The 27,323-nt window shown below is 29.8% G+C and overlaps 1 protein-coding gene across 4 annotated transcripts in view; it reads right to left on the bottom strand.

The window, feature by feature from the left end:
- LOC109600091 (beta-1,3-glucosyltransferase) overlaps nt 1-27,323 on the bottom strand; it is an 84,591-nt gene that overhangs the window by 16,666 nt on the left and 40,602 nt on the right. For all 4 annotated transcript variants that reach the window (XM_049967061.1, XM_049967060.1, XM_049967059.1 and 1 more), the window contains exon 2: nt 10,083-10,192. In XM_049967061.1, coding sequence (XP_049823018.1) covers nt 10,083-10,192 — 110 coding nt within the window. The remainder of the gene's footprint in view (nt 1-10,082; nt 10,193-27,323) is intronic.

Below are 27,323 nucleotides of genomic sequence, written 5' to 3'. Positions count from 1 at the left end.
GTTGCCTGGAGAAACGAAATCTGGTCAATATTATTGACCAAATGGAATGGTTGAACAACCACGTAAGATCAATCTCCGAAAGCAGCAGTTGGAGCCATGTTGTCTTCACGTTAACTCTCATCACATTCACGTCATATTCATATATAATACTGTTATCCGAGTGATATAATATGTACCTGGACTCATCAGATAATTACTCCATTCGGCTGTGGTTCATAGACAGAGGGTATCGAAAACATCTTCTAGTTCTAAGATCAGCTTCATCAACTTTCTTCTGATGCTAAACACTCTTACAGTAATTCAAACTTCAAAAATGAATCGAATAAAATGTGTTCAAATCCACAAAAGAGATTTTTACAAGAAATAATATCACTGATCAATATAAAACATATTGAAACTATTTTTAAATCTACATAATCCATAAAATTCCAAATATCCACTTCAAAAAGATGCACAGAATACTTGAAGTACCCAAGGTTGCCTACCTTCACAATATTACTTATACCGCCACCTTTGGCCTCAGCCATAATCTGCTAAATATAATAAAGTAAAAGCGATGCGAAGACAAAATGAGGGGTAATGTGGGACCGTAAAATACATCCGGTTTCGTTTCGTCGGGTATTCTATTATCCGGCCCGGCCGAAAGACACACGTCCCGAGAGCCTTTTTCGGATGTAACTAGTTCTTAGTGTGCCTTATCTAAATCTGGATCTAAAGTCCGTGTCGAGAACAAACGGTTTCCGCACTCAATTTACCGCGCAACGGACGAGAAAAATTTACGAGTGGGGCCCCGCACACAGAAGTCTCGGGATGCACGTCGCAATCTCGACTTAATTCTTCATAAAAAAACACCTACCGAGCTCGATTTACTAGTCGGAGAGAAAAAAATGAGGACTTCTTTGTAATTTAAGTGGCTGAAGGGGCTGTTTCTTTGGCTGTGGGACGTATTAATGAATAACAACTAGAGTTTTATATTGGAATAAATATGTACATTGACGGCTTGAAGGTGTTTCATTTTAGGGGTGCTTAAAACTGTGGAAAGTTGTGTTCAGTTATAATTATGTTAAGTTGAGTAGAATAAAGTTGTAGGCGACATGTGACGTCTCATACGAGAGTTGCTAAGTATAATGGAACGTAAACGTTGTATAACGGTTGTGGGGCTAAGATATTGAAAATTTAATATCACACTGCGTCTCAGAATCATTATAAATCATTTAGACGTGGGATAATTACCTATAAACATTAATAAAGTAAACGTTTATGTCCTTCCTGTGGTTTTAAATTATTTTGATTGGGCAACTGTAACACGAAGAAAAACCTTATAACTAAGATAATGTGATCAGGGTTGTCCCAAATTATAAATTGCACAAATGTTGAACAGAATATTTGTATGTTACTACAATACTTAATTAAAAATTTATTTAAGTTTTTATTTAAATTACAATATATGTGAAACATTCAACAATTCCTTAAATGGTTTTTATTTGAATGAATATTGTACGTATAAATCATTCCAGTTCTTATAATAAATTTCCCCATTTCTTCAAATAATCTATTTTTCTCTGATCTTCACTAAATTTGGTGAAGAATATAATATTTGAGTAATTAATTATATAATTTTCTAAGTTTTCATTTAAATTATATACAATTATTAAAATGGTTTTTATAAGAATGGATATTCTATGTACATTTTTAACAATAAAAAACTTCTTTAAAAATTGGATAATCATTATTAATTATTCGATTTTTTATAATATATTTCCCTGTTTCTTCAAATATAATTTTTTTCTAATCATTACTAAATAATATTGAAGAATAAAATATTTGTACTATTTAAATTTAACAATGTTTTGAGTTTGTATTTAAATTATATATGAAACATTCATACAATGGTTTTTATTAGATTGAATATTTTTATGTACACTTTTATTTCTAAATTCCTTCTTTTAATATTTGATAATTTTTATTAATTATTCCAGTTTTTTAATACATGTTTCTATTTCTTCAAATATTTTTATTATTTTTTGATTTTCACTAAACATCACGAAGAACAAAATATCTGTATTATTTAATTAAACAATTTTTTGAGTTTTCATTTAAATTATATGTGAAATATTCATACAATTCTTAAAATTGTTTTTATAAGAATGAATATTGCTTCTTTTAAAATTAGATCAATTTTATTTATTATTCCAATTTTTTAATCCATTTCTCTGTTGTTATAAATATTCAAATTTTTCTTTCAAAATTATTCAGTTACACTATAATTTAATAATTTGGTTTGAATTTATATTAAAATTATATGTGAAACATATATACAATTGTTAAAATTGTTTTTATATGTATAAATATTGTATATATATTTTTTAATTGAATAATTTTTGTCACATAAAGAAAGATTTTCCAAATTAAACACTTAAGTTTTTAAACGTTAAATTCTAAATATTACATTAGATTAGATTAGATAAATTTACAATGTGCAAATTACATAAAGTAACAGAAGGGTAGAATTTTCTTGACCCATCTTGACATTTTATTAGGTGTTGTAAAAGTAAGTGTAAGTCACTCAACAATGAAGTATTTTTACAATCGAAGGCTTCTTTTAAAATTAGATAATTTTTAATACATTTCTCCATTTCTACAAATATTCTGATCTTCACTAAACAATGAAGAATAGAATATTTGTATGTTACTACAATATTTTTGAGTTTTAATTTAAATTACGATATATGTGAAACATTCAACAATTCTTTAAATGGTTTTTATAAGAATGAATATTGTATGTATGAATCATTCCAGTTTTTATAATAAATTTCCTCATTTGTTCAAATATTCTATTTTTCTCTGATCTGATAAATTTGGTGATATTTAATTAAACAATTTTTTGAGTTTTTATTTAAATTATATGTGACATATTCATACAATTCTTAAAATGGTTTTTATAAGAATGAATATTGTATGCATATTTTTTATAATAAAAAGCTTCTTTTAAAATTAGATAAAATTTATTTATTATCCCAATTTTTTATCCCATTTCTCTATTTTTATAAATATTCAAATTTTTCTCTCAAATTACACGATAAAATTGTTAAAATTATTTTTATATGTACAAATATTTCATATATAATTTTTAATTGAATAATTTTTGGGTATTATTCCAGTTTTTGTAATTCATTTATATCCATTTATGTAAGTATTTCCATTTTTGTGGAAATGCTGTGAAAAGACATCATGTGTTTTTAAACTGTAGTTTTAAACTATTTTCTAATTGCTTGGAAAACTAACACTAACCGGAAGATTGTAGATAAGAAAATGTAAACGGTGATTGCTCCAAACTTATTTAATACAAATATTTATTAAATCTGAAAACACAGCATTTCTTACAAATGAACATCAATTTCATAATTCATTAAGGTTAATTTATCAGCGAGGAAATCTCGGCTGCATTCATCATATTTAAAGGAAACTTTCCATCCAATTTAACGGCGCAGACTGGTTTAACGCATCGACCGGATTAATGAAGAAATATGTTGCCGGTTGCACCAAAAACAACGCAAACCGTAGATGTAACGTAAAAAATGCACGCGTAATTAACTGCACGTGAAAAACGGGGGATGCATTTTTTTTTTCCGGGCGCATAATCCCGCTTTGTTGCCGTTTGTGCGGAAAATGGGCTTTCCGTGGGGCTTATTATGCACCGGCATCGGGGAAAATAAGCCGTAGAAAGGTTGCGAGCCTCTTAGCGGGGCTGTTGCATCGTATAAATCACGGCCGCTACGTTATGGACCTCCTGACTGTCGCCGACTGGGTATTGGAAATCGCCGTAGTCAGACGTATAATTTCCTCTAAATAAACTAGTTCTTGCTCCGACGGGCCCTATCTAAACCCCGATCGGCGTCCGCGCCGAGAACAAACGGCTCCACCACTTGATTTTCCCTCCATCGCCGTTCCGGATAATGCTAACTAGGATGGAAGTACGGGTGTTTGGAAGTTTTCGAATTTTTTTGCGACGTGCTCCCAGTTACGGAGGGTTTTATGCGGTGCGGTCGGCTTAATTGTGTGTTACGGCTTCGGCATAGTTTTAAAAATTCACAGTTATAATTCTCCCCGTTGGCTGGAAGCCGGCGAAACAATAAAGAGTGGAAATATCTCCGGGCCGCAGGCATGTAATGTACCAGAGGCATTTCGGAAATGACTTTTCCTTCTGTTGCAATTAAAGCCCCACTTACCAGACAAACGGCGGGCCGGTTACAAAAACACCCCCCCACCCCCATAATTATTTCGGGACACATTCGGCCGTTTCGCCGCCGGCGGTTTTTATTTTTGCTTGAGACATGCACATTCCGTAAGAGATTTTTACCATTAAATCGGTATGGGATGGGGGGAGGAAAAAAAAAACGCGGGACCCAGTTCCATTTCAATTAAACCGAACGTCAATCCGGCACGTCTACGTACCGAGTAATTTAGATTTCCTGTTGTCTGGTTTAATTATTCCTAAGAGTGGGGAGACGTGAATTATTTTACCAACAGTTCGCACATCCAGGCCTAAATAAATTTCTCATGATGCAACGTAACAATTTAAATGGTAATTTTAAATAAATTACACACTGTTTCGATTCCGCCGCACATACACAACCGATAATTGTTATTGAAAGTCGAACACTATTAAATAAAACACGCAAAACGTAATTTACAGTCTCTGGAATAATGAATAATTTATGGTAAAACACGAATAATCATGATTTTGTTTTTCTGTCGAATTAATATTTACAATTTGTGTGTTCTCCAGTTAATTTGTTAACTACAAAATAATTTAAAAGCACAATGTATATTTTGGGGATCTTTGTTGGTAATTTATTTATATAAATTTGAATATGATGAGTCTACATGTAACAAGTCTAAATAAAGTGCAAAGTACAAATGTGATTAGTCTAAATGTGCTTAATTCAAATGTGGAATCTAAATTTTACTAGTCACCCATAATTTTGAGGGATCTAAAAATTAATTTATTGTAAAACAAGAATATTCATGATTATGTGTAACTATCATGTTAATATTTACAATTTTTGAAGTGAAAACTTCTTTAGTCGCGTTGGGCACTCTTTGATACGGGATAATCTTATGGGTTCGCGTCACCGACATGCTCGTCCTTCTTACGTTAATAAATTCAGAGAAAAGAAAAAAATTGTTGATTTGACTGGTAACCTCGCTTACTAGACCAACAAACTATGTGTCTGCCGGCGTTTGAAGAGGTACCCGAAAACTAGACCTTAAGAATAAAATCCCGGAACTAAAGGGTGAGTTACAGCTGTACATTTGAGAGCATTTTGAAATCAGGTAAAATTTTACTAATGCAGTGGTTTCGTTAAAGGCCTCCAGCTAAGCCGGAAATGAGTTTGACGCTAATATTTATTACTGTTTTGAAAGTGGAGGGTTCATAGAGGAGAATGGCCTCTGAAAGAAAAATCTATATAGAAATATTCGAAATTTTCAGGATCATCTTTATTTCTGATGTGATGTAGGAAAAAATCAGCGCCCAATTCTCTTACCATCTGTTACTAATGAGACCAATCCTGTCGAAAAGTGATATATACATATATATATATATATATATATATATATATATATATATATATATATATATATATATATATATATACCAAATATAGTGGGGGTAAGTTTAGAAGGTAAATTTCCCAAGTAATCGTTCAAGATCAGTATTGAAATCAAATGAACGGTTGTACATATTTTGGTTCCAATTACAATCGAAGGAGGGATGTTTATTAAGCAAAAGTAAAACATACTTGTTTTTTATACCGTCAACAAAAGTTTGTAAACTGCACATAAACCTCTGTGAAAACTTCTTTAGCCGCGTTGGGCACTTTTTAGCAGAGAAATATTATGCATTCGCGTCACTGACATGCTCATGACTGGCGCACGCGCAGTGTGGTGTGCACCTTAGACACTTTTTGGATGGGTGAAATCTCATATGTTCGCGTCACCGATATGCTTATACCAGTATATCTGTATCTACATAGTTGACGTATAGTGCTGTGTATATCTTATAAGTAAAATTAAATGGATTTAGCGAAAAAATAATTTAAATATGTCAAATGACCAAAAACTCAATACTACAAAACATAAAACGACAATCGATGCCGCTTTTACGCGATACTTAGATAAATTTGAATCAAACATTTTCATTTCTTACTTTAGTTACCATAAGCCTATTGTATCTTGTTTAGAACAAAATGAAATAATTGAAAGTACAAAAAGTCTAAGTATTGTTGAAATTAATTATGGTAATGATGCAAACAATTAAAATACTGTTAAAAATCAAGTACATTGAAATTTAATTAAATACAAATACTATCCATAAATAATATGATTGTATATTAATTGTTATTTCCATTAAATTGTATTTATATTTTGTCATGACCATGTACAGATCGTAATATATTTAAATATTAAAAAACCATATAAACATGCGTGCATCTATTGTTCGAAGTGTCAATAGATGTGAAAACCAGATTGATGTTGATAAATTTAATTCAAACATTAAGAAATTTCAAATTTTAATACTGAAAGTTCTAAGTTTTCACTTCTATCGGCAGACTATATCGGCCAACTTTTTTTTATTCTTCTTTCTATGCTTTGTTAGTTTTTAGCAGCTTTAAAATTATTTTGAACATCTATTACATTTATATAAATGTATAAATTGAAGATCTTTATTGGTAATTGATGCTTTTGAAATTAGTAATACTGAATATTACAAGTTTAAAATGGACGAGTGTAAATATGACTAATCTGAATATGAGGACAAGTTTGAATTTGACAAGCTTAAAAATGAAGAATGTATAATTGACGATTCTAAATATGACTTTATTGAATGTAGAATACTACTAAATAAAATAAGCAAAATATAATTTACAATCTTTCACTTTCAAAATACTTTATGGTAAAACAAAAATATGATGTTTTGATGATGATGTTTAACTATCATGTTAACATATACATTTTCTTATTTTACACTACACATACATCAATTTTTATTGAAAGTATAATACTATTAAATAAAATGGCAATACACATTCGAGTATTGATGATTCAAAGTCAATAATTATTCTGTGGTATTAAAATTTACAATTTGTTTATTCTCTAGTTAATGACCTAGCTACAAAATAATTTAAGAGCACTGTAAAAACACTAAATGTATACTTTGTAGATCTTTATTGGGTAATTACCTCGTGTCGAATACCAAGACGCAATGTCATATTAAAATTTCAATACCTTAACCCTACTATCATTATACAACCTTTACGCTCCATTATACTTAGCAACTCGCGTATGAGACGTCACATGTCGCCTGCAACTTTATACCACTTAACTTAACGTAACTGTAACAATTCTAAACGTCCCCTTAAAATTCAACCATTAATTAAACATTTTTACGAAAACCAGCCAATAATAAAACTGGTCGAGAGTTGAATCGAACTGCAAGCAAGAAAATCATTGAACTGCCATTACATTAATTGCCGCGTCGAAACAACTCGTTTACTTCGTCACATTTATTTAATTACTTCGTTGAACTGTTCGCGACTATGAAGTGGCGCATCCGCCAAATTTTCAATGAAATACTGGAGGTTTATTCAATTTGGAACGGAACGATCAATTCCGGTTGAGTTATAAAATTGAATACGAAGTCAAGCTTAAAATTGACAATTATACAATTGGTGGCTCTAAATGTAGAGTATAATTAATACAGGTTTAAATATGACGAGTCTGAATTTGACGAAACTAAATTTGATTATTAATCTTTAATCGTTATTTATAATACTTTTCTCTTTTCTTAATTATTTCAAAGGTAAAATCTGACGAGTGTACAATACGAGAAGAAATTTCGGTTCTCTCGAACAATTTAGCTTCGAAGAAAATTTCCCGTATGAGTAGTAAATTCTGAGCCATACTTTAATATAACGATGTTATGAAAAACGTAAAAATTTACTAAAAACGTGACCTAATTCCATACGATCATTTTCCATACAATAAAAATCCGTACGATCAAAATACATATGATCATTTTCCATCGATCAAAATTCATACGGTCATTCCCATACGATCAAAATCCATACGATCATTTTCCATATGATCAAAATCCATACGACCATTTTCCATCGATCAAAATCCATACGATCATTTTCCATACTATCAAAATCCGTACGATCAATTTCCATACAATTAAAATCTACAGGATTAAAATCCATACGATTAAATTCATACTGATTAAAATACATAGCAGCATTTATTGAATATGTTAAGCTTAAAATTGACAATTACACAGTTGGTTGCTCTAAATGTAGTGTCTAAATAATAAAAGTTTAAATATGACGAGTCTGAATTTGACGAAACTAAATTTGATTATTAATCTTTAATCATTATTAATAATACATTTCTTTGTTCTTTGAATTATTCTTTTCTTCCTGGAGATCCAAACTAGTGTTGTCTGTCTCATCCTCTGATAATAAGTCTAAATTTGATGAAACTAGTATTTTTCTAGATTGATCTAAAGTTAAAATCTGAGGAGTGTACAATTCGGTACTCTAAATATCATGATTAAATAGGTTCATATATGTCGAGTGACGACGAAATATGACGACGAAACGTTTAAGACACCTGTGTCATTAATATTATTTTATGAATATTTTAAAACCAGGTCAATTCGAAATGGACCAGATTACCATATGTACATTTTTACAATAGAAACTACTTTTTAAATATATATATTTTTTATTTATTATTCATAATACATTTTTCTTTTTCTTGGATTATCCCAATTTCTCCTTAATCTTTGGAAAATAAGCGTTATCTTTCAATATTTCATATTTCTAAACGACGTAAATTCTTCTATTCTCTTTGGAGTTTGGTGAGGCAATATGATGAGTCTATGACACGCCTACACCATGTATAATTCGTGACATATCTAAAATTGGTTCGTCTAAAAAGTCTGATGACTAAAACCAGAACCAATTCAAAATGGAACAGGACAAGATTATGTACATTTTTTACCAAAAAAAAAACTAGGTTTAAAATTTATTTTTATTTATTATTCATAATACACTATTTTTTGTTAGGCCTTTCTATCCAAAATATTATATTTCTATCCAAAGATTTACATACAGAAACAAATTTTTAACAAATAATTTTAAATATAAAACTATGTCAATCCGAAATGGAAAAGGAGAAATTAAATACATTGTTTACAACAAAAAAAAAAAACTAATTTTAAAATGTATTATTTTTCATTTATAATTTATAATATATTTTTTTCTCTACTTTTTCATACGTTCTAATCAGTCTTAATTCTTTAATTCGTCGGGACCTCCATCGTGTCAGACTCATCTTCTGATGAAGAGACTGAGTCTGATGGAACTATATGTGGGGGGGAGTCTGAATCTACCGACTCTATATCTGACGGGTCAAAATATATTAAGTCTGCCTCGTCCACCTCCATATATGACACGCCTACACCATGTGTAATTACTGGCATATCTAAAATTGGTTCGTCTAAAAATGACAAGTCTGACGAATCGGTGTCCGATAATTCTGAATCAGACGAGTCTGAATTTGGCACGCTTGGACGTAAAACGATTGGATGTGGGGGTTCTGCATAAAACGGCTCAGGTTGTGAGGAATCTGACAAATCAGATTCTTCCTGCCACCCGGAATCAGACATATTAGTAGTTTAATCAAGAAATGCAATAATAAAATTCTTTGATTTCACTTTACATATACCTCTGGGGTATATGTGTTCATGCACACCTAAAAATATAATGGCATAAGTAATTGATTAGTGATAATTTTTGTACCAAAATAATTCTCAGACTGATAATATACCACACATTTTTTAAATAGTTTTTAATGAATTTTTTTAAACATAAAATCCGGTCGATTCGAAATGGTACAGGCCCGGATTAAAACGGGGCTGTTTAATCCGATTGCAGTGAAAAATATGTAAACCGGGCAAAATAATAATTAACCGAAAGTTTCGGCAGACTTAGTGCTAATCCTTGCTCACAACTTACCTTGGAGATGCGCTCCGCCTGCTTATGAATGTCTTGCTTCAAGTTTTCGGCGAGTCGTAAATGATATCTGTTTTCCTGGCTTAGTATGACGAATACAACGTCCTTTGTGTCTGAAACAAAAATACGGCGTTTATTTATTTTGTCTTTGCACATGGAAACGGCGAATGTTGACGAAACGAACGCCCGTAAAGGGGAAAAAAACAACATCAATCCCGGTTGTTTTACGTGGCAATAAACGGGACGGGGAGTCGAACGCGCCGCCGAAATTCGTAATATTCAAAGGGCCGAGTTATTTACAGTCGTCGCAGTCGTCGGGAAAAGGCCCCCACCGACTTTGATTCCGGCATAATTTCATAATGCCAAACAAAAACAGCGGCGCATAATACGTATAATTCTCGCAGACATTTCAGACTGTTTAGCGGCCCCCACGCAGCTACGGACGCGATTGTTGTACGAGATGAAAAGCAGCTTTAAATAATTGACTGTCACTTTATCGCCGCCGGCAAATTCATCACGTTCCCGCCAACCGGGAGCTGCGAATAAAAAAAAATTTATATAATAATAAAAGAGCATTTTTGCAACGTGAAAACAAAATGTATACAATTGTCGGCTTTAATTAATGATACTTTATTAAAACGGTATTATTCGACTAATGCAGGAGCCGCCGTTTCAATCGTCCCGCGCCGGCGGATCCTGTCCCCATTGTTAGGGGCCCATGTAATGGACCGTTCGAGTGATTGTATTCAAGCACGGAACGGAAAAAGTGCACGCAAAAACCCATCTGATCTCCGCCACCGATTCGGAGTTTCACCTAAACTTGATTATTTTTATTCTTCAACAAAAGACTGCGAGATATTACTTATGCAAAATAATAAAAATCTAAAATACTCGTCAAAAAATTTTAAATAAATCACAGAATATGATTATGATGTAAATTTTATTACATTAAAAAGGATATTATATTATCGTTTTGGAAAAGATATTTTAAAAATTGTAAAATTTAAGATTAATTTTACATTAAGTGTTGGGATGATTAAAATTGTTTATTTAAATTCATAAAAATTAAAATTATTATTTTATATTTACAAAATTTAAAAAATTTAATTTAAAATATTAGAAATAAAAATAAAATTATTGTTTTAAAATTACACAATTTAAAATAAGTTGAATTAAATTTAAAAATTAAGTTTAAATACTGAAAAATAAAAAATTTGATTAAACTGTTAATTTGAATCTGTAAATTTAAAATATTAAAACACTAAATAAAATTAAAATTATTTCAAATTTATGAACTTGAGCCTAAAACATTATACTGAAAAAAAATTATTATTTTAAATATAAATATAATAAAAATATTAGAAATATAAAAAATATTTCATTTTACATTTAAGCAACTAAAAATATAAAACTTTACAAATTAAATTAAAATTATAATAAAACAGTTAAATATATAAAATTAAAAATATTAAATTTAAAAAATTAAAATTATTTTAAATTTATTATTTAAAAATCTAAATTAAAATAATAATAAAACCATTAATTTAAATATATAAAATTTAAAATATTAAAATTATTTTAAATTTATAAAATTTTAAAAATTTGCGTAAATAAATTAGGAATAAAAAAATTAAAACAAAGAATTAAATTTAATAAGAATAAAAGCTTAATTAAATAAAACATTAAAATTGTTAATTTAAATTTATATTTTTAAAAATATTAAGTTTAAAAATTAAAATATTAAATTTAATAAAATTAAAATTATTATTTTGAATTTGAAAAACTTAAAAAATAAAAGTAAACTAAATTAAAATATAAATAAAACAGTTAAAATTTTAAACTTCAAAAATTAAAACTATTATTTTAAATTAATAAGACTTAAGATAAAAAATTGTAAAATATAAGATTAATTTTTTTTATTAAGAGTTAAGATAATTAAAATTATTTAAATTCATAAAAATTAAAATTATTTTATATTTACAAAATTTAAAGAATTTAACTTAAAATATTAGAAATAAAAAATAAAATTATTGTTTTAAATTTACACAATTTAAAATAAGTTGAATGAAGCTTAAAAATTAAAAATAACCAATTAAATTTAAAAAAAAAACCTTAAATACTGAAAAATAAATAAATAATTTAATTAACTGTTTATTTGAATCTACAAATTTAAAATATTAAAACACTAAATAAAATTAAACTTACTTCAAATTTATAAAATTTACAAAATAATAAATTAATAATAAAAATAAATTGGAATTATTATTTTAATTTTAAAAATTGCCCTAAAAATACTAGAAAAACTAAATTAAAATAATAATAAAACAGTTAACATAAAATATTAGATATGAAAATTAAAATTATTATTTTTAATTTATAAAATTTTAAAAATTGATCTAAATATATTAGAAATAAAAACATTAAAATTGTTAATTTAAATTTACATTTTTAAAAATATTAAGCTTAAAAATTAAAATATTAATTTTTATGAAATTTAAATTAATTTAAATTTAAGAAATTATGCTCAAAACATTAATAAATAAATAGTCAATTTGAAATGTGCACAAATTAAGATAATAAGCTTATATTATCATTGAAAAATGCAAAATTAAATATAATAACATTAAAATTATTATTAAGTTTATCAAATTAAAGTAAACATTAATAAATAAATAGTCAATTTGAAATGTGCACAAATTAAGATAATAAGCTTATATTATCATTGAAAAATGCAAAATTAAATATAATAACATTAAAATTATTATTAAGTTTATCAAATTAAAGTAAACAATTTTTATTGATAATAAAATAGTTATCTTAGCTTAGAAATCAAAAATAAATAATAAAATTAAAAATAATAAAGTCGTTAATTGAATTCATAAAATTTAAATGTTCCGATTCAATCCTTGGAAATAATTAGTATTAGGTAAACAATTGCATTGCCTTAAGATTATACTTTAATTATGAGATTATTTATGTTATAATTATAATCATTCAAAAATAAATTATATTAATTATTTTTTTTTAAATATTTTCTTATATTTTACTACATTAATGTAATATATAAAAATCTTATTATTAATTATTTTTTTCTGATTTAAACCCTTTATTGCGAAAAAAATTAAACAATGCCAAAAATAAATAATATAGGTAGAAATATTTGAAATCTATCTATCTTCGGTGGTAAAGTTTTAATTTATCTAAATAAAATATAAACCTAAAACATTAATTACTTTTTACATTACCTATTATTAATTATGTATAATCTAAACATCAAAAACTCATTAATAATGTTTCAAATTAAGCCACGATAATAATTAAAATTAAACTTAACCAGGCTACATATGTTAGAGAATTATAATAGCTCGCAACTGCATGATTCTTGTATTACATTTTATGTTGTGACATGTTTATATTTATAAAATTATTTCAACTTAATGAAAAATTAATATTTAATCTAAAAATATGAAACATTCAAGAGTGGTTCAGAACCAACCTCAATAATAACGTTCATTCTTAGCCACCTAAATTGGATATTTGCAATTTACTTGATGTACAAATTCTGCATATTAAATGCGTTACGAAGCTCTCTGCAGCGCTAAAAACAGTTGCGGATTTAATAAATTATTTCCCAGTAACCTGGAAAATACGGAAAATATTATCAAGCTTAAAATAATAATTTAATAACTACATGCAAAAAGTGCATTTACTGTACAATGTTATTGCAGCTTCGTTTTTTATTTTATAACGGTTTGTTGTCGAAATTAAACCGTTTTATAATTGCTATTTGTTTTTCGCAGGAAGGCTTTATCTAATTTATGCAATACATAGCTGAGCCAGTTTGCAGGTAAGATGAAAAATCTATAAAAAATGCAATAAGGAAGTGCATCTAGGCAAATATTTATGGTGGCATTATTCGAAAACGTCACGGTTTGTTGTCAAACCGTTATGCATTGGCAATTTCCGCCAGTGTAAAACGAGATGGCAACACTTAACGTATGCAAAATGTAGGCAACACAGTCCACATGTGAGATATAAAATCAGTATGCAAACGGTATAAATAATGCAAAAAGGGAATTAGATCAAGAGGCGATAAATAATCTAAGCGTATGCGATGCATAAGAGGTGTTACGAAGATGCTGAAGTGAATCCAGTGAGGAGATCGTGTGTCTGTGTCGCGTCCCAGACACGCCGAACACTTTTTAAATATGCATGACTATGGAACATTTTCTCACATCTAAAAGCGCCCGATGCTCATGTACATAATACTTTCGAAGATTGAAGAAGTTGTTCCAAGTAAGTGAATATATTTTATGGGGGCACGATTACAGTTCCCGTGGACGACTAAAAAAAAACCAACACACACACTCACAACTTCACGTCGCATAAAGTTTCCGTTGATTTGTTTAGTTTCATATTCTTTTCCGTGTTTTCTGCCTGCTTGTTTCCCAGTCCATTCGTATATCAGATATGAGATTAAGTGGCAGATAGTCAGAAAGTCGAAAAAGTATTTTTATATTCTTTTCTCTTTATGCACGCCGTTCGAGACGGCTCGGAGTTTCGGATGCGGATATGGGACATCCAGTGATCATCGGGCGGCCGTTACAACTTTTTCCATTACGCCCCTGATTTTATTTAGTCCAAATCTGTTCGGCGATTTAATCATTAAGTGGTCGGGGACACTGACACATTGTGATTTGTAAATGGTTTTGTGGTAAATAAAAATTAAATGCTGTCCACATTATTGATTTTGTTCTCGTTGTTATGCTAAATTATCTGTGACTAATAAAAACGTGCAAATTGTCATTAAAAACACCCGGGGACTTGTCCCTCACCGTGTTTTACACGGCAGGAATAATAATGAGTTACGATAAATTTCGTTACAGTTCCTAACAATATTCCAGGCCCTCTTCCAAGTTTATCTCGCCGGCCTAAAATAACTCAATAATCTTTTAATACTGTCGTTCAACACTCCATTCTCATTACGAAGATAGAGAAACAATTTCCTTACATTAATTTCATCCTTTCGAAATTTGTAAACAATTTAAACCCGCTCGCAATCATCCCCCGACACAATGCACGCAGCAGCATCAATCCACATGATCTTTAATTAATATTTTCCGTAAATACGACAGTGTACGGGCCCGGAGGGGTGAGTTCATAATTGAAAGACCGAGAAAGCGGAGTGTCGAAGATAAGATAAGCGCGATTTTCCACATGTCTTGCTCTATATCGCCCGGCGAATTTACAACCGGAGATTTACCCCAAAATACCCTCTTACACAATAACAACCGCTGTATATTTGCACGTACATTTTTACGGGGGCGTATCGTGGGTTTTTTCGACTTGTAATCCCGGGTTAATATATCGTTCTATCTTGTTTTTATCCGATAAGGGCAAGAAATTCGAAGTTAGTTTGGCCCAGTTACAAAACAGCCCTGCATATCCTTATCTTCGGCGGGCGCTTCATCACTTCTTGCGGCTAATTGAATGTGATTGGAGTCATAATGCCGCAGGCAACCACAAGAAAGTCGTTTAACTTCATTAACTGCACCATTCCCACATCCTACATTTATTAACCTAAATAAATATTGACTTTACAATATCGTGCCGAAGGAAAAACTAAACGGGCCGGAGCATGATCATAAATTTACCGCAGTTATTAAACGAAAAGAGTTATATTTAATTACTGCAAAACAGATTGTTTTTTAAGTCCCGCGAAATTAATCAAAGTTTTAATCCGTCCGAAACTGTTTCTGGCAGCGGCCTCGTCAAAAATTCGATGGTTAATTGGGGCTCGTCTTGGCTCGTTTTATTATTTATACAGAACTTGTCCGGGACGTCGCTTCATTAAATTAGTTATTGACAATTTCTGATTGTGCCCCCGTCCCGATTCCAGACTGCTGGATTGTCTTTTTATTATCATAAGTTAGACAAACGTTCGCTTCCGCCCAACTTGGCGATAAGTTGGTTAATTAACAACCGGCGAACAAAATGAGGAGTTGGGGATTTTTCTTTTTTGGCGAGTTGCATTTGCTGTGCCGCAAGTTTGGGGCAATTTCAATTATAATTTCTTCGCTTTGTGTGTTTCGGTACTTGCCGCACTAGGATCTTGGTTCTATAGGAGAGATGGAAACGTATTATTGATTCAATTTCGTTTTTATTTGTGGTGGTTGTCTAAGGAGTAACACGAAAATTTTCCCGCATTTTTATTTCGTATTTTATTGCACTGATCAACTGTCTTGTTTTTGTTCCGTGGAATTGTAAATTTAAAAATGAAATCTGTAATTCAATATGACAAATGCGCTTAGAGTAAGAGACGTTTTTATTTCACTCCCGAACTTATTTTCCGGATAAATCACTGTTCCAAATGGCAAAGCTTTTCGTTACAAATATCGATTTCAAGAGGTTCCACAAATGATATCAAATATATAAAACAATATTAATAATATCGAAATGATTATACAAAGGACACACATTTGAATGAAAGTTTCGTTTGATGGCGCAAGGTGACAATATTTTCATAAACAAGAAATGGATAACTAAATTAACAATATGTTTTATATTTAAAAACAATTAAAATTGGCAATTATAGAGACTGCCGATAGAAGTAAAGAATTAGAACTTTTATTATTAAAATTTGAAATTTCATAATTTTTGAATTAAAATTAATAACATTAATCTGGTTTCCACGTCTATTGACAAATATATTATGGGCTGTACAAGATCATAACAAAATATAAATATAATTCAACTGAAATAACAATTAATATTCAATCATATTATTTATGGATAGTATTTGTATTTACTTGAATTTCAATATACTTGATTTTTTATTCAATTTTTTATTTAATTATTTTAATTGTTATTATTTTAATTGTTTGCATCATTGTCATCATTAATTTTGTAATTTCAATTATTTCATTTCGTTCTAAAAATGATACAATAGGTAACTAAACTAAGAAATGAAAATGTTTGATTCAAATTTATCTAAGTATCGCTTAAAAATGGCGATTGTCGTTATATATTTGGTAGTACTGAGTTTTCAATCATTGGACATGGCCCTTCAAATAATGATCAAACAAAAACACTATTCCAACAATGCACAGTATATAAATATTGAATTGTTCACTAAATCCATTCAATTTCACTTATAAGATATACACAGCACTATACGTCAGCTGTATAGCTACAGACATACTGGTATAAGCATGTCGGTGACGCGAACGCACGAGATTTCACCTATCCAAAAAGTGTCTAAGGCGCACAGTTCACTGCGCGTGCGCGACACATGAGCATGCCGGAGACGCGAACCCATAAGATTTTCCCCTACCAAAAAGTACCCAACGCCGTTAAAGAATTTTTCACTACAGAAATTGGTTGATAAACATTACTTTTTGTCTATGTACCATCAATAATTATTTGCGAATCGATTTCGAGTGACAACCTTTTATTATTAAATTCCAACCATTTACATAATCAAATTACCAAACGAGGTTAACACATATCTTAATGAAAGTTGTGTTGACTAACACGAGATGGCGTTGTTAGCATAATACAAAAGATGGACAACTCAGTTCATTTGAATTGACTTAACCTTACATTTCTCTTACGTACGAAAGATTTCGGGTAATGACAATTTATTATTAAATTTACAAGCAATTGCACGGTAATATCAATAATATTTAAACAATACAAGATTAATACATAGTTTAATGAACATTAAATTCACTGGTACGAGTTAGTAATATTTTCATATTAGAAATAAATTAGTTTTAAATAATTTAGTATATTTACCAGTGACATACACCTCTGGTCCAACATAAACTTCTATACTTTTATCTCCGTTTCTTTTATATCACATTGAAATTTCTATACACTAACTGAGCTTGTTCACTCTCTGAAACCACAGAATGTCAAAATGTATTATCTGACTTACGACTCGTTGACATAAGCTTAGTACAGTGGTAGTGTATTTATCCTGTAGCAGAAACAATAATTTTTACTTACGACACTTTCACATAAGCAATAGTGCAGCTATGATGTATTTGTCTGAGTTGTGCAGAAAGTGATTCTTCGTCAGTACCGACTTAGTGCAGATCGGTATAGTAGCGATCGTGCAAAATCTACTGGGTTTTTAACTATACACTACCACCATCTTACAGCAACCAATGAAATGTATTTCGCATAAGTACGTAAGAATTTATTTGATCCGCCTTTTCTGTATAACCTGAAATTTTCTTTATATTGTCGCGTCGAAGGAAAGCACCGGTGAAATGCAATGTCCACAGTATCGCTACACCTTTCTTATATAAAACAAAACCAAAATAGGGTCTGTTGAGTCGTACACGGAAAAACTTTCTCTTTTTTATAAAGTTGTCTGAAGAGGGCGCACAAACTATATATGTCCATGGCGAAAACCCAACAAACCAAAATTAACTATAATTATACATGCATAGACAACCGAAACAACAAATTGAACAAGAATATTATAGTGTTCCAACAATATTCTGTGTGTGACCAAAAATGGATGAAAAAATAGATAGAAATAATATTCAAAAGCGAATGTGTTTATTACTTTTGTTGGGGCTACTGCTTGTGTCGTAAAGAAAATAAAAAATCAAAGAAAGAAAAGGCAGGTTAATCGGAGATGGTGGGTACGACCAATTAATTGTCGAAAAAGACAACAAAGTGATTATTACCATCTTTACAAAGAGATAAAAAATAAAGATCCGGACTACTTTTTTACATCAAAATCATAATTTTTATAGTATTTTAAAGGTTACTTTACTGATTAATTAAAAATATTTAAATAGGACCTGTGGAAAATGGATCTAACAGTGGATAAAATAAATTACTCTTAATATAATCAACTTATTCTTAGAATTTGTTTAATAGTAACTAATTATTGGATTAGTTGTACATTCGCCATTTTTAACAACAGTTGTAAAAATGGTGGATGCAAAAAGTACCCAACGCCGCTAAAGAATTTTTCACTACAGAAATTGATTAATAAACATTACTTTTTGTCTATGTACCATCAATAATTATTTACGAATCGATTTCCGGTGATAACCATTTATTATTAAATTCCAACCATTTATATAATCAAATTACCAAACGAGATGGCGATGTCAGCATAATACAAAAGATGGACAACTCAGTTCATTTGAATTGACTTAACCTTACATTTCTCTTACTTACGATAGATTTCGGGTAACGACAATTTATTATTAAATTTACAAGCAATTGCATGGTAATATCAATAATATTTAAACAATACAAGATTAATACATAGTTTAATGAACATTAAATTCACTGGTACGAGTTAGTAATATTTTCATATTAGAAATAAATTAGTTTTAAATAATTTAGTATATTTACCATTGACATACACCTCTGGTCCAACATAGACTTCTATACTTTTATCTCCGTTTCTTTTATATCACATTGAAATTTCTATACACTAACTGAGTTGTTCACTCTCTGAAACCACAGAATGTCAAAATGTATTATCTGATTTACGACTCGTTGACATAAGCTTAGTACAGTGGTAGTGTGTTTATCCTGTAGCAGAAACAATAATTTTTACTTACGACACTTTCACATAAGCAATAGTGCAGCTGTGATGTATTTGTCTGAGTTGAGCAGAAAGTGATTCTTCGTCAGTGCCGACTTAGTGCAGATCGGTATAGTAGGGATCGTGCAAAATCTACTGAGCTTTTAACTATACACCACCACCATCTTACAGCAACCAATGAAATGTATTTCGCATAAGTAGGTAAGAATTTATTTGATCCGCCTTTTCTGTATAACCTGAAATTTTCTTTATATTGTCGCGTCGAAGGAAAGCACCGGTGAAATGCAATGTCCACAGTATCGCTACACCTTTCTTATATAAAACAAAACCAAAATAGGGTCTGTTGAGTCGTACACGGAAAAACTTTCTCTTTTTTATAAAGTTGTCTGAAGAGGGCGCACAAACTATATATGTCCATGGCGAAAACCCAACAAACCAAAATTAACTATAATTATACATGCATAGACAACCGAAACAACAAATTGAACAAGAATATTATAGTGTTCCAACAATATTCTGTGTGTAACCAAAAAAGAATGAAAAAATAGATAGAAATAATATTCAAAAGCGAATGTGTTTATTACTTATGTTGGGGCTACTGCTTGTGTCGTAAAGAAAATAAAAAATCAAAGAAAGAAAAGGCAGGTTAATCGGAGATGGTGGGTACGACCAATTAATTGTCGAAAAAGGCAACAAAGTGATTATTAACCTAACCTAACCATCTTTACACAGAGATAAAAAAATAAAGATCCGGACTACTTTTTTAATTACACCCGAATGACAGTTAAAATATTTGATGAACTGTTGGCTCTTGTAAAAGAGTCATCAACAAAAACTTGGGGGAACACCTATTCCAGCAGAATTAATTACAATTCAGTAACTAAATTTTTATATAGACAATATGAGATTTCAAGACATTTTTGCAATGCAAATTATTAACATCAGGAGATTATTTACAGTCAGTTGCAAATGCATTGAATGAGCATCGGTGCCATAGATGGAAAGCATATAAACAAATAATTCTGGCTCCACATATTTCAATTATAAAAAACAATTTAGTATTGTTTTATTTGAGGCGTGTGTTTCTTCTAATAGTAATAATTATTGGATTAGTTGGGCATTCGCCATTTTAACAAGAGTGGTAAAAATGGTGGATGCGAACAAAAAAATTAATTAAAATATTCAAATGAATTAGGATCAGATATGTGAAAACATAAAATTAATTGTCTGTTGGATGTAGTTGTAATTATACAATTTGTTTGCGTATTCACGATTTTTAAACATTTATTAAACATTAAAATCATAATTTTTATAATATTTTCAAGGTTATTTTACTGATTAATTAAAAAAATTTAAATAGTACCTATTAAAAATGGATCTAACAGCGGATAAAATAAATTACTTTTAATATAATCAACTTATTCTTTTATTCATTTATTCACATCAAAAATTGGTGGATTAACATTACTTTTTGTCTATGTACCATCAATAATTATTTGCGGATCGATTTCGAGTGACAACCTTTTATTATTAAATCTCAATCGTTTACATAATCAAATCACCAAACGATGTTAACACATATTTTAATGAAAGTTGTGGTCATTAACACGAGATGGCGATGTTAGCATAAAACAAAAGATGAACAACTCAGTTCATTTGAATTGACTTAACCTTACATTTCTTTTACGTATGATAGATTTAGAGTAACGACAATTTATTATTAAATTTACAAGCAACTGCATGGTAATATCAATAACATTTAAATAATCATACAAGATTTACACATAGTTTAATGAGCATTAAACTCACTGATACGAGTTAGTAATATTTTCATATTAAAAATAAATTACCTAGTTAACATTTAATTTAATTTTAGTATATTTACCATTGACATACACCTCTGGTCCAACATAGACTTCTATACTTTTATCTCCGTTTCTTTTATATCACATTGAAATTTCTATACACTAATTGAGCTTGTTCACTCTCTGAAACCACAGAATGTCAAAATGTATTATCTGACTTACGACTCGTTGACATAAGCTTAGTACAGTGGTAGTGTATTTATCCTGTAGCAGAAACAATAATTTTTACTTACGACACTTTCACATAAGCAATAGTGCAGCTGTGATGTATTTATCTGAGTTGTGCAGAAAGTGATTCTTCGTCAGTACCGACTTAGTGCAGATCGGTATAGTAGGGATCGTGCAAAATCTACTGAGCTTTTAACTATACACCACCACCATCTTACAACGACCAATGAAATGTTGTATTTCGCACAAGTACGTAAGAATTTATTTGATCCGCCTTTTCTGCATAACCTGAAATTTTTTTTATATTGTCGCGTCGAAGGAAAGCACCGGTGAAATGCAAAGTCCACAGTATCGCTACACTTTTCTTACATAAAACAAAACCAAAAATGGGTCTGTTGAGCCGTACACGGAAAAACTCTTTTTTATAAAATTATCTGAAGAGGGCGCACATATAATTTTTCAAACTATATATGTCCATGGCGAAAACCCAACAAACCAAAATTAACTATAATTATACATGCTTAGACAACCGAAACAACAAATTGAACAAGAATATTATAGTGTTCCAACAATATTCTGTGTGTGTCCAAAAATGGATGAAAAAATAGATAGAAATAATATTCAAAAGCGAATGTGTTTATTACTTTTGTTGGGGGTACTGCTTTGTGTAAAAAATCAAAGAAAGAAAAGCCAGGTTAATCGGAGATTGTGGGTATGACCAATTAATTGTCGAAAAAGGCTACAAAGTGATTATTACCATCTTTACACAGAGATAAAAAACAAAGATCCGGACTACTTTTTTAATTACACCCGAACGACAGTTAAAATATTTGATGAACTGTTGGATCTTGTAAAAGAGTCATCAACAAAAACTTAGGGGAACACCTATTCCATCAGAATTAATTACAATTCAGTAACTAAATTTTTATATAGGCAATATGAGATTTCAAGACATTTTTGCATTGCAGATTATTAACATCAGGAGATTATTTACAGTCAGTTGCAAATGCATTGAATGAGCATCGGTGCCATAGATGGAAAGCATATAAACAAATAATTCTGGCTCCACATATTTCAATTATAAAAAACAATTTAGTATTGTTTTATTTGAGGTGTGTGTTTCTTCTTAGAATTTGTTTAATAGTAATAATTATTTGATTAGTTGTGCATTCGCCATTTTTAACAATAGTTGTAAAAATGGTGGATGCGAAACAAAAAACTTAATTAAAATATTCGAATGAATTAGGACAAGATATTTGAAAACATAAAATTAATTGTCTTTTGGATGTAGTTGTAATTATACAATTTGTTTGCGTATTCACGATGTTTAAACACTTATTAAACGCCAAAATCATAATGTTTATAGTATTTTCAAGGTTATTTTACAGATTAATTAAAAAAATTTAAATAGTACCTATTAAAAATGGATCTAACAGCGGATAAAATAAATTACTTTTAATATAATCAACTTATTCTTAGAATTCGTTTAATAGTAAATAATTATTGGATTGGTGGCGCATTCGCCATTTTTAACAACAGTTATAAAAATGGTGAATGCGAAACAAAAAACTTAATTAAAATATTCAAATGATTTAGGATAAGATATTTGAAAACATAAAATTAATTGTCTTTTGGATGTAGTTGTAATTATACAATTTGTTTGCGCATTCACGATGTTTAAACATTTACTAAACAACAAAATCATAATTTTTATAGTATTTTAAAGGTCATTTTACTGATTAATTAAAAAAAAAATTAAATTGTACCTGTTAAAAATGGATCTAACAGCGGAAAAATTAAATTACTTTTAATATAATCAACTTATTCTTAGAATTCGTTTAATAGTAAATTGGATTGGTGGCGCATTCGCCATTTTTAATAACACTTATAAAAATGGTGAATGCGAAACAAAAAACATAATTAAAATATTCAAATGAATTAGGATGAGATATTTGAAAACATAAAATTAATTCCCTTTTGGATGTAGTTTTAATTATTTAATTTGTTTGAGTATTCACGATGTTTAATCATTTATTAAACATCAAAATCATAATTTTTATAGTATTTTAAAGATTATTGCACTGACTAATTAAAAAAATTTAAATAGTACCTGTTAAAAGTGGGTCTAACAGTGGATAAAAATTACTTTGAATATTTTACTTTTTTATTAGTCCATTTCACGGTGCGTTTAGAAAGGATATTGTACCAATGTTCAGATTTAAATCCGCGAATAAAGAAATCTTTAGTCGCGAATACAGAAATTGAATCGCATTTTTTTAATCCGTGTATAGTAAAAACGCGAGTGTAGAAACGCGAGAAAAGCTCCTTATCTTTTATTGTATAACATCCAGAAATTATATACAAATTAATTTGAATTTGAAATTATTCCCGCTATTTTTTTTAATGTGTAAAGCTGACATCTAATAAATAATTTAAACACTACAAATCAATTTATCATCCAGTGTTGTTTCACATTTTTAGTAGGTTGGTACTTTTTGGGTGTTCTGTGAGCTGCACAAAGTTGGCCCTGAATGCTCTAGGAAAAAATCACGAATCTAACTTCCTGCATAACTCATACAAATACACTACAACTGCACTAACGCTTATGTCAATAATTCGTTAAACTGTGTCAGTAGTATGTCAAAACCAAAATTCCATACAGTGTTCATTAAAAACATAATTTATATTTGAATTTTAATTGTATTAACACAACGAGTTTTATTTATTGTTAACATTTTGTTTGGGATTTTAAAAAATTAGGTGTGAAAGAAATATATTTTATCTATGCTTCCCCAATAAAACGACCGAGAATTATTAGCAAATTTACATGTTTCGGGAGACAATCTTTTAAATTCAGAATAATTTGTTAAAAACGTATAACATATTGACGTACCGACATGAAAATGTACTTACTGGCACGAGATGGCACATTAGCATAATGCAAGAGGTAGACAACCGAGTTAACATTTCGTTTTGTATTCTAAAGAATTGGGGGTGGATTAACGATACATTTCGTCTACGCACCACCAGCGAAACGTCCGAGGGTTATTTGCAAATCGACAGATTCCCGGTGTCAGCCATTTATTATTAAATTCCGGAGCATTTGCATGGCAAATCGAATAATCCGGCGAAGGTCCTTATCAGGCATGCAAAGTTATGCTGATTCCATAAGTGTCAGTGCGAAATCCCCGGCGAAGATAACCGTGTGCGCGGCCCGACGTCACATCGACAATTGAAAACGCATAAATCCAATGTCTGTAGGTGGAACGCCGATTTTTGCCGGAGGTGGTCCGATATCTAGAACGGAACGGCGATAGGGCCGACTGGTGCGAGATCCCACTTTTAAACAGTGAATATTTACTGGCTGAGCGCAATTGAACGTTATCTGGAATTGGATCTTCACCTGAAAGTAATTCAGACTAACTGTTTCGAGAGTTCGGGCAATGTTTACGGTTTCTCGGCCGAAAGTAAACGGTTAAGTCGTTTTTCCACGTAACAAATTTATAACCAAACAAACATTCTATCAGGGGGAAACCAGTTGTTTTCTGATATTCCCCCGGCCCATAAACCACTCTTTATATGAAATCCATCTTCCCGACGTTGCACATATATCACAATCGATAAGTCACGGCGGCAAACTCGCGCCAATATTATTTCGCGAGGCGATGCATCCGACGATAGACCGACATCCGGACAAATCCCCCGGAAAAGAGGGACGCGAAAAAATCGCCGTGCAAAATAAAACAGGGTCGTAAACAACAAATCACGACGGGGAAATCCCCGGATGGTAAAAACACTCGACAATCGGCACACGTGACCTGTCCACTTGTCACAAACATCTGATCCCGGTTTGTCGCCCACACAATGTTGCCGGTGTCCGTTTCTTTGTATTTAAAATTAAGTAAAATACCAGAAAAAGAGTTAAATTTTAAGGATTCGATTAACACGTTTTCGATTGTGTACTAAACTGATGATTAAATACCGGAAAAAATACTGTACTGTACCCCAATAATTAATAAGTTTTTTCAAAAATTTAAAATGTCTGTAAAACCACCAATATTGTTGCTGGAAAGTTCATTTTTGGTATACAATTGGACCAAGAACCATTTTATAAAGAACCAATATATTACTCACAAATTTTATATAGAGTATTTGTTATTGACGTTCAATTTTGTCCATCTTAAAACATCAATATTTTTGTTATTTTCAGTGGAACATTAAGCATGTTTAAGCATAATTAAATTGAATACTAAAAAATCATTAACAACAATAATACAACAATATTTTACAAGGAATCCTATTGAATCCTAGCAGACATTTTAATCAGAACATGTGTAGCCAAATTTAATATTATTGCTCTATTATTTTCTGACATAAATGGTATCAACTTTGTTTTATAAATAATTTTCTAGATATATTTACGACTGGAGATGTTCCTATGCCATTTATTAAATTAAATTATTAAAGACAAGTTTAAAAATTAGGATTTGTCTTCCCCCGAATAAAAGGCAAAGTTAAAACTAATATAAAAATCTTTTGAAAGAGTAACCACAATAATATCAATAATCAATATTTTTCTGTTTGATGCAATAAAACTCTAGTTATTTAAAACATTTGTGATCAAGCTCAATTTTATTGGTTTATTATTTTTAGATATTATAAATAAATTTACGACTATAGAGGTTTTGAATCACATTTAGTGTACGTAAATTATTAAATAATCGTTTATAAAACTAACATTTCGTTCATCCAGTCAAAAAGTAAACGTGAAAATAAATTAAATTTGTCATTTGATAATGTAACTACATTAATAACAATAATTCGTTAATGTTAAATACTCCTATAAAACTAGAGAAGACTATTAATCGAAACATATGTAACCAAGCTTAGTATTTATTGGTCTATTATTTATTGGCGTAAATGTAACAATGTTGGTTTTGCAAATAGTTTTCTATCTATATTTACGACTTATGAGGTTTCGAATCCCATTAATTGTAGGTAAATTAATAAATGATCATTTATAAAACTGATATTTTTGTTTATCCAACTAAAATATAAACATGAATATAAATTAAAATGGTCATCTGATAATGTAAAGACATTATCAATAGTAGTTTACAAGAATCCTATAAAATTCTAACAGACTTCCACTCATAACATGTGCTTAATATTATTGCTCTATTATTTTCTGACATAAATGGTAACCACATTGTTTTACAAAAAATATTCTAGTTATATTTACGACTGGAGATGTTCCTATGACATTAATTAAATTAAATTATTAAAGACAAGTTTAAAAATCAGGATTTTTCTTACCCCAATTAAAAGGCAAAGTTGAAACTAATATAAAAATCTTTTGATAGAATAACCACAATAATAACAATAATATATTAGTATTTTTTGATTGATGCAATAAAACTCCAGTTAATTAAAACATTTTTGATCAAGCTCAATTTCATTGGTTTATTATTTTTGGATGTTGTAACTAAATTTACGATTATAGAGGTTCTGAATAACATTTAGTGTACGTAAATTATTAAATAATCGTATATAAAACTACGATTTTCGTTCATCCAGTCAAAAAGCAAACATGAAAATAAATTCAAATTGTCATTTGATAATGTAACTACA

This window comes from Aethina tumida, chromosome 5 (assembly GCF_024364675.1).
Source record: "Aethina tumida isolate Nest 87 chromosome 5, icAetTumi1.1, whole genome shotgun sequence".
Lineage (NCBI taxonomy): Eukaryota > Metazoa > Arthropoda > Insecta > Coleoptera > Nitidulidae > Aethina > Aethina tumida.
Note: the sequence above shows the minus strand (reverse complement) of the source record. Positions and strands in the feature narration are given on the sequence as shown.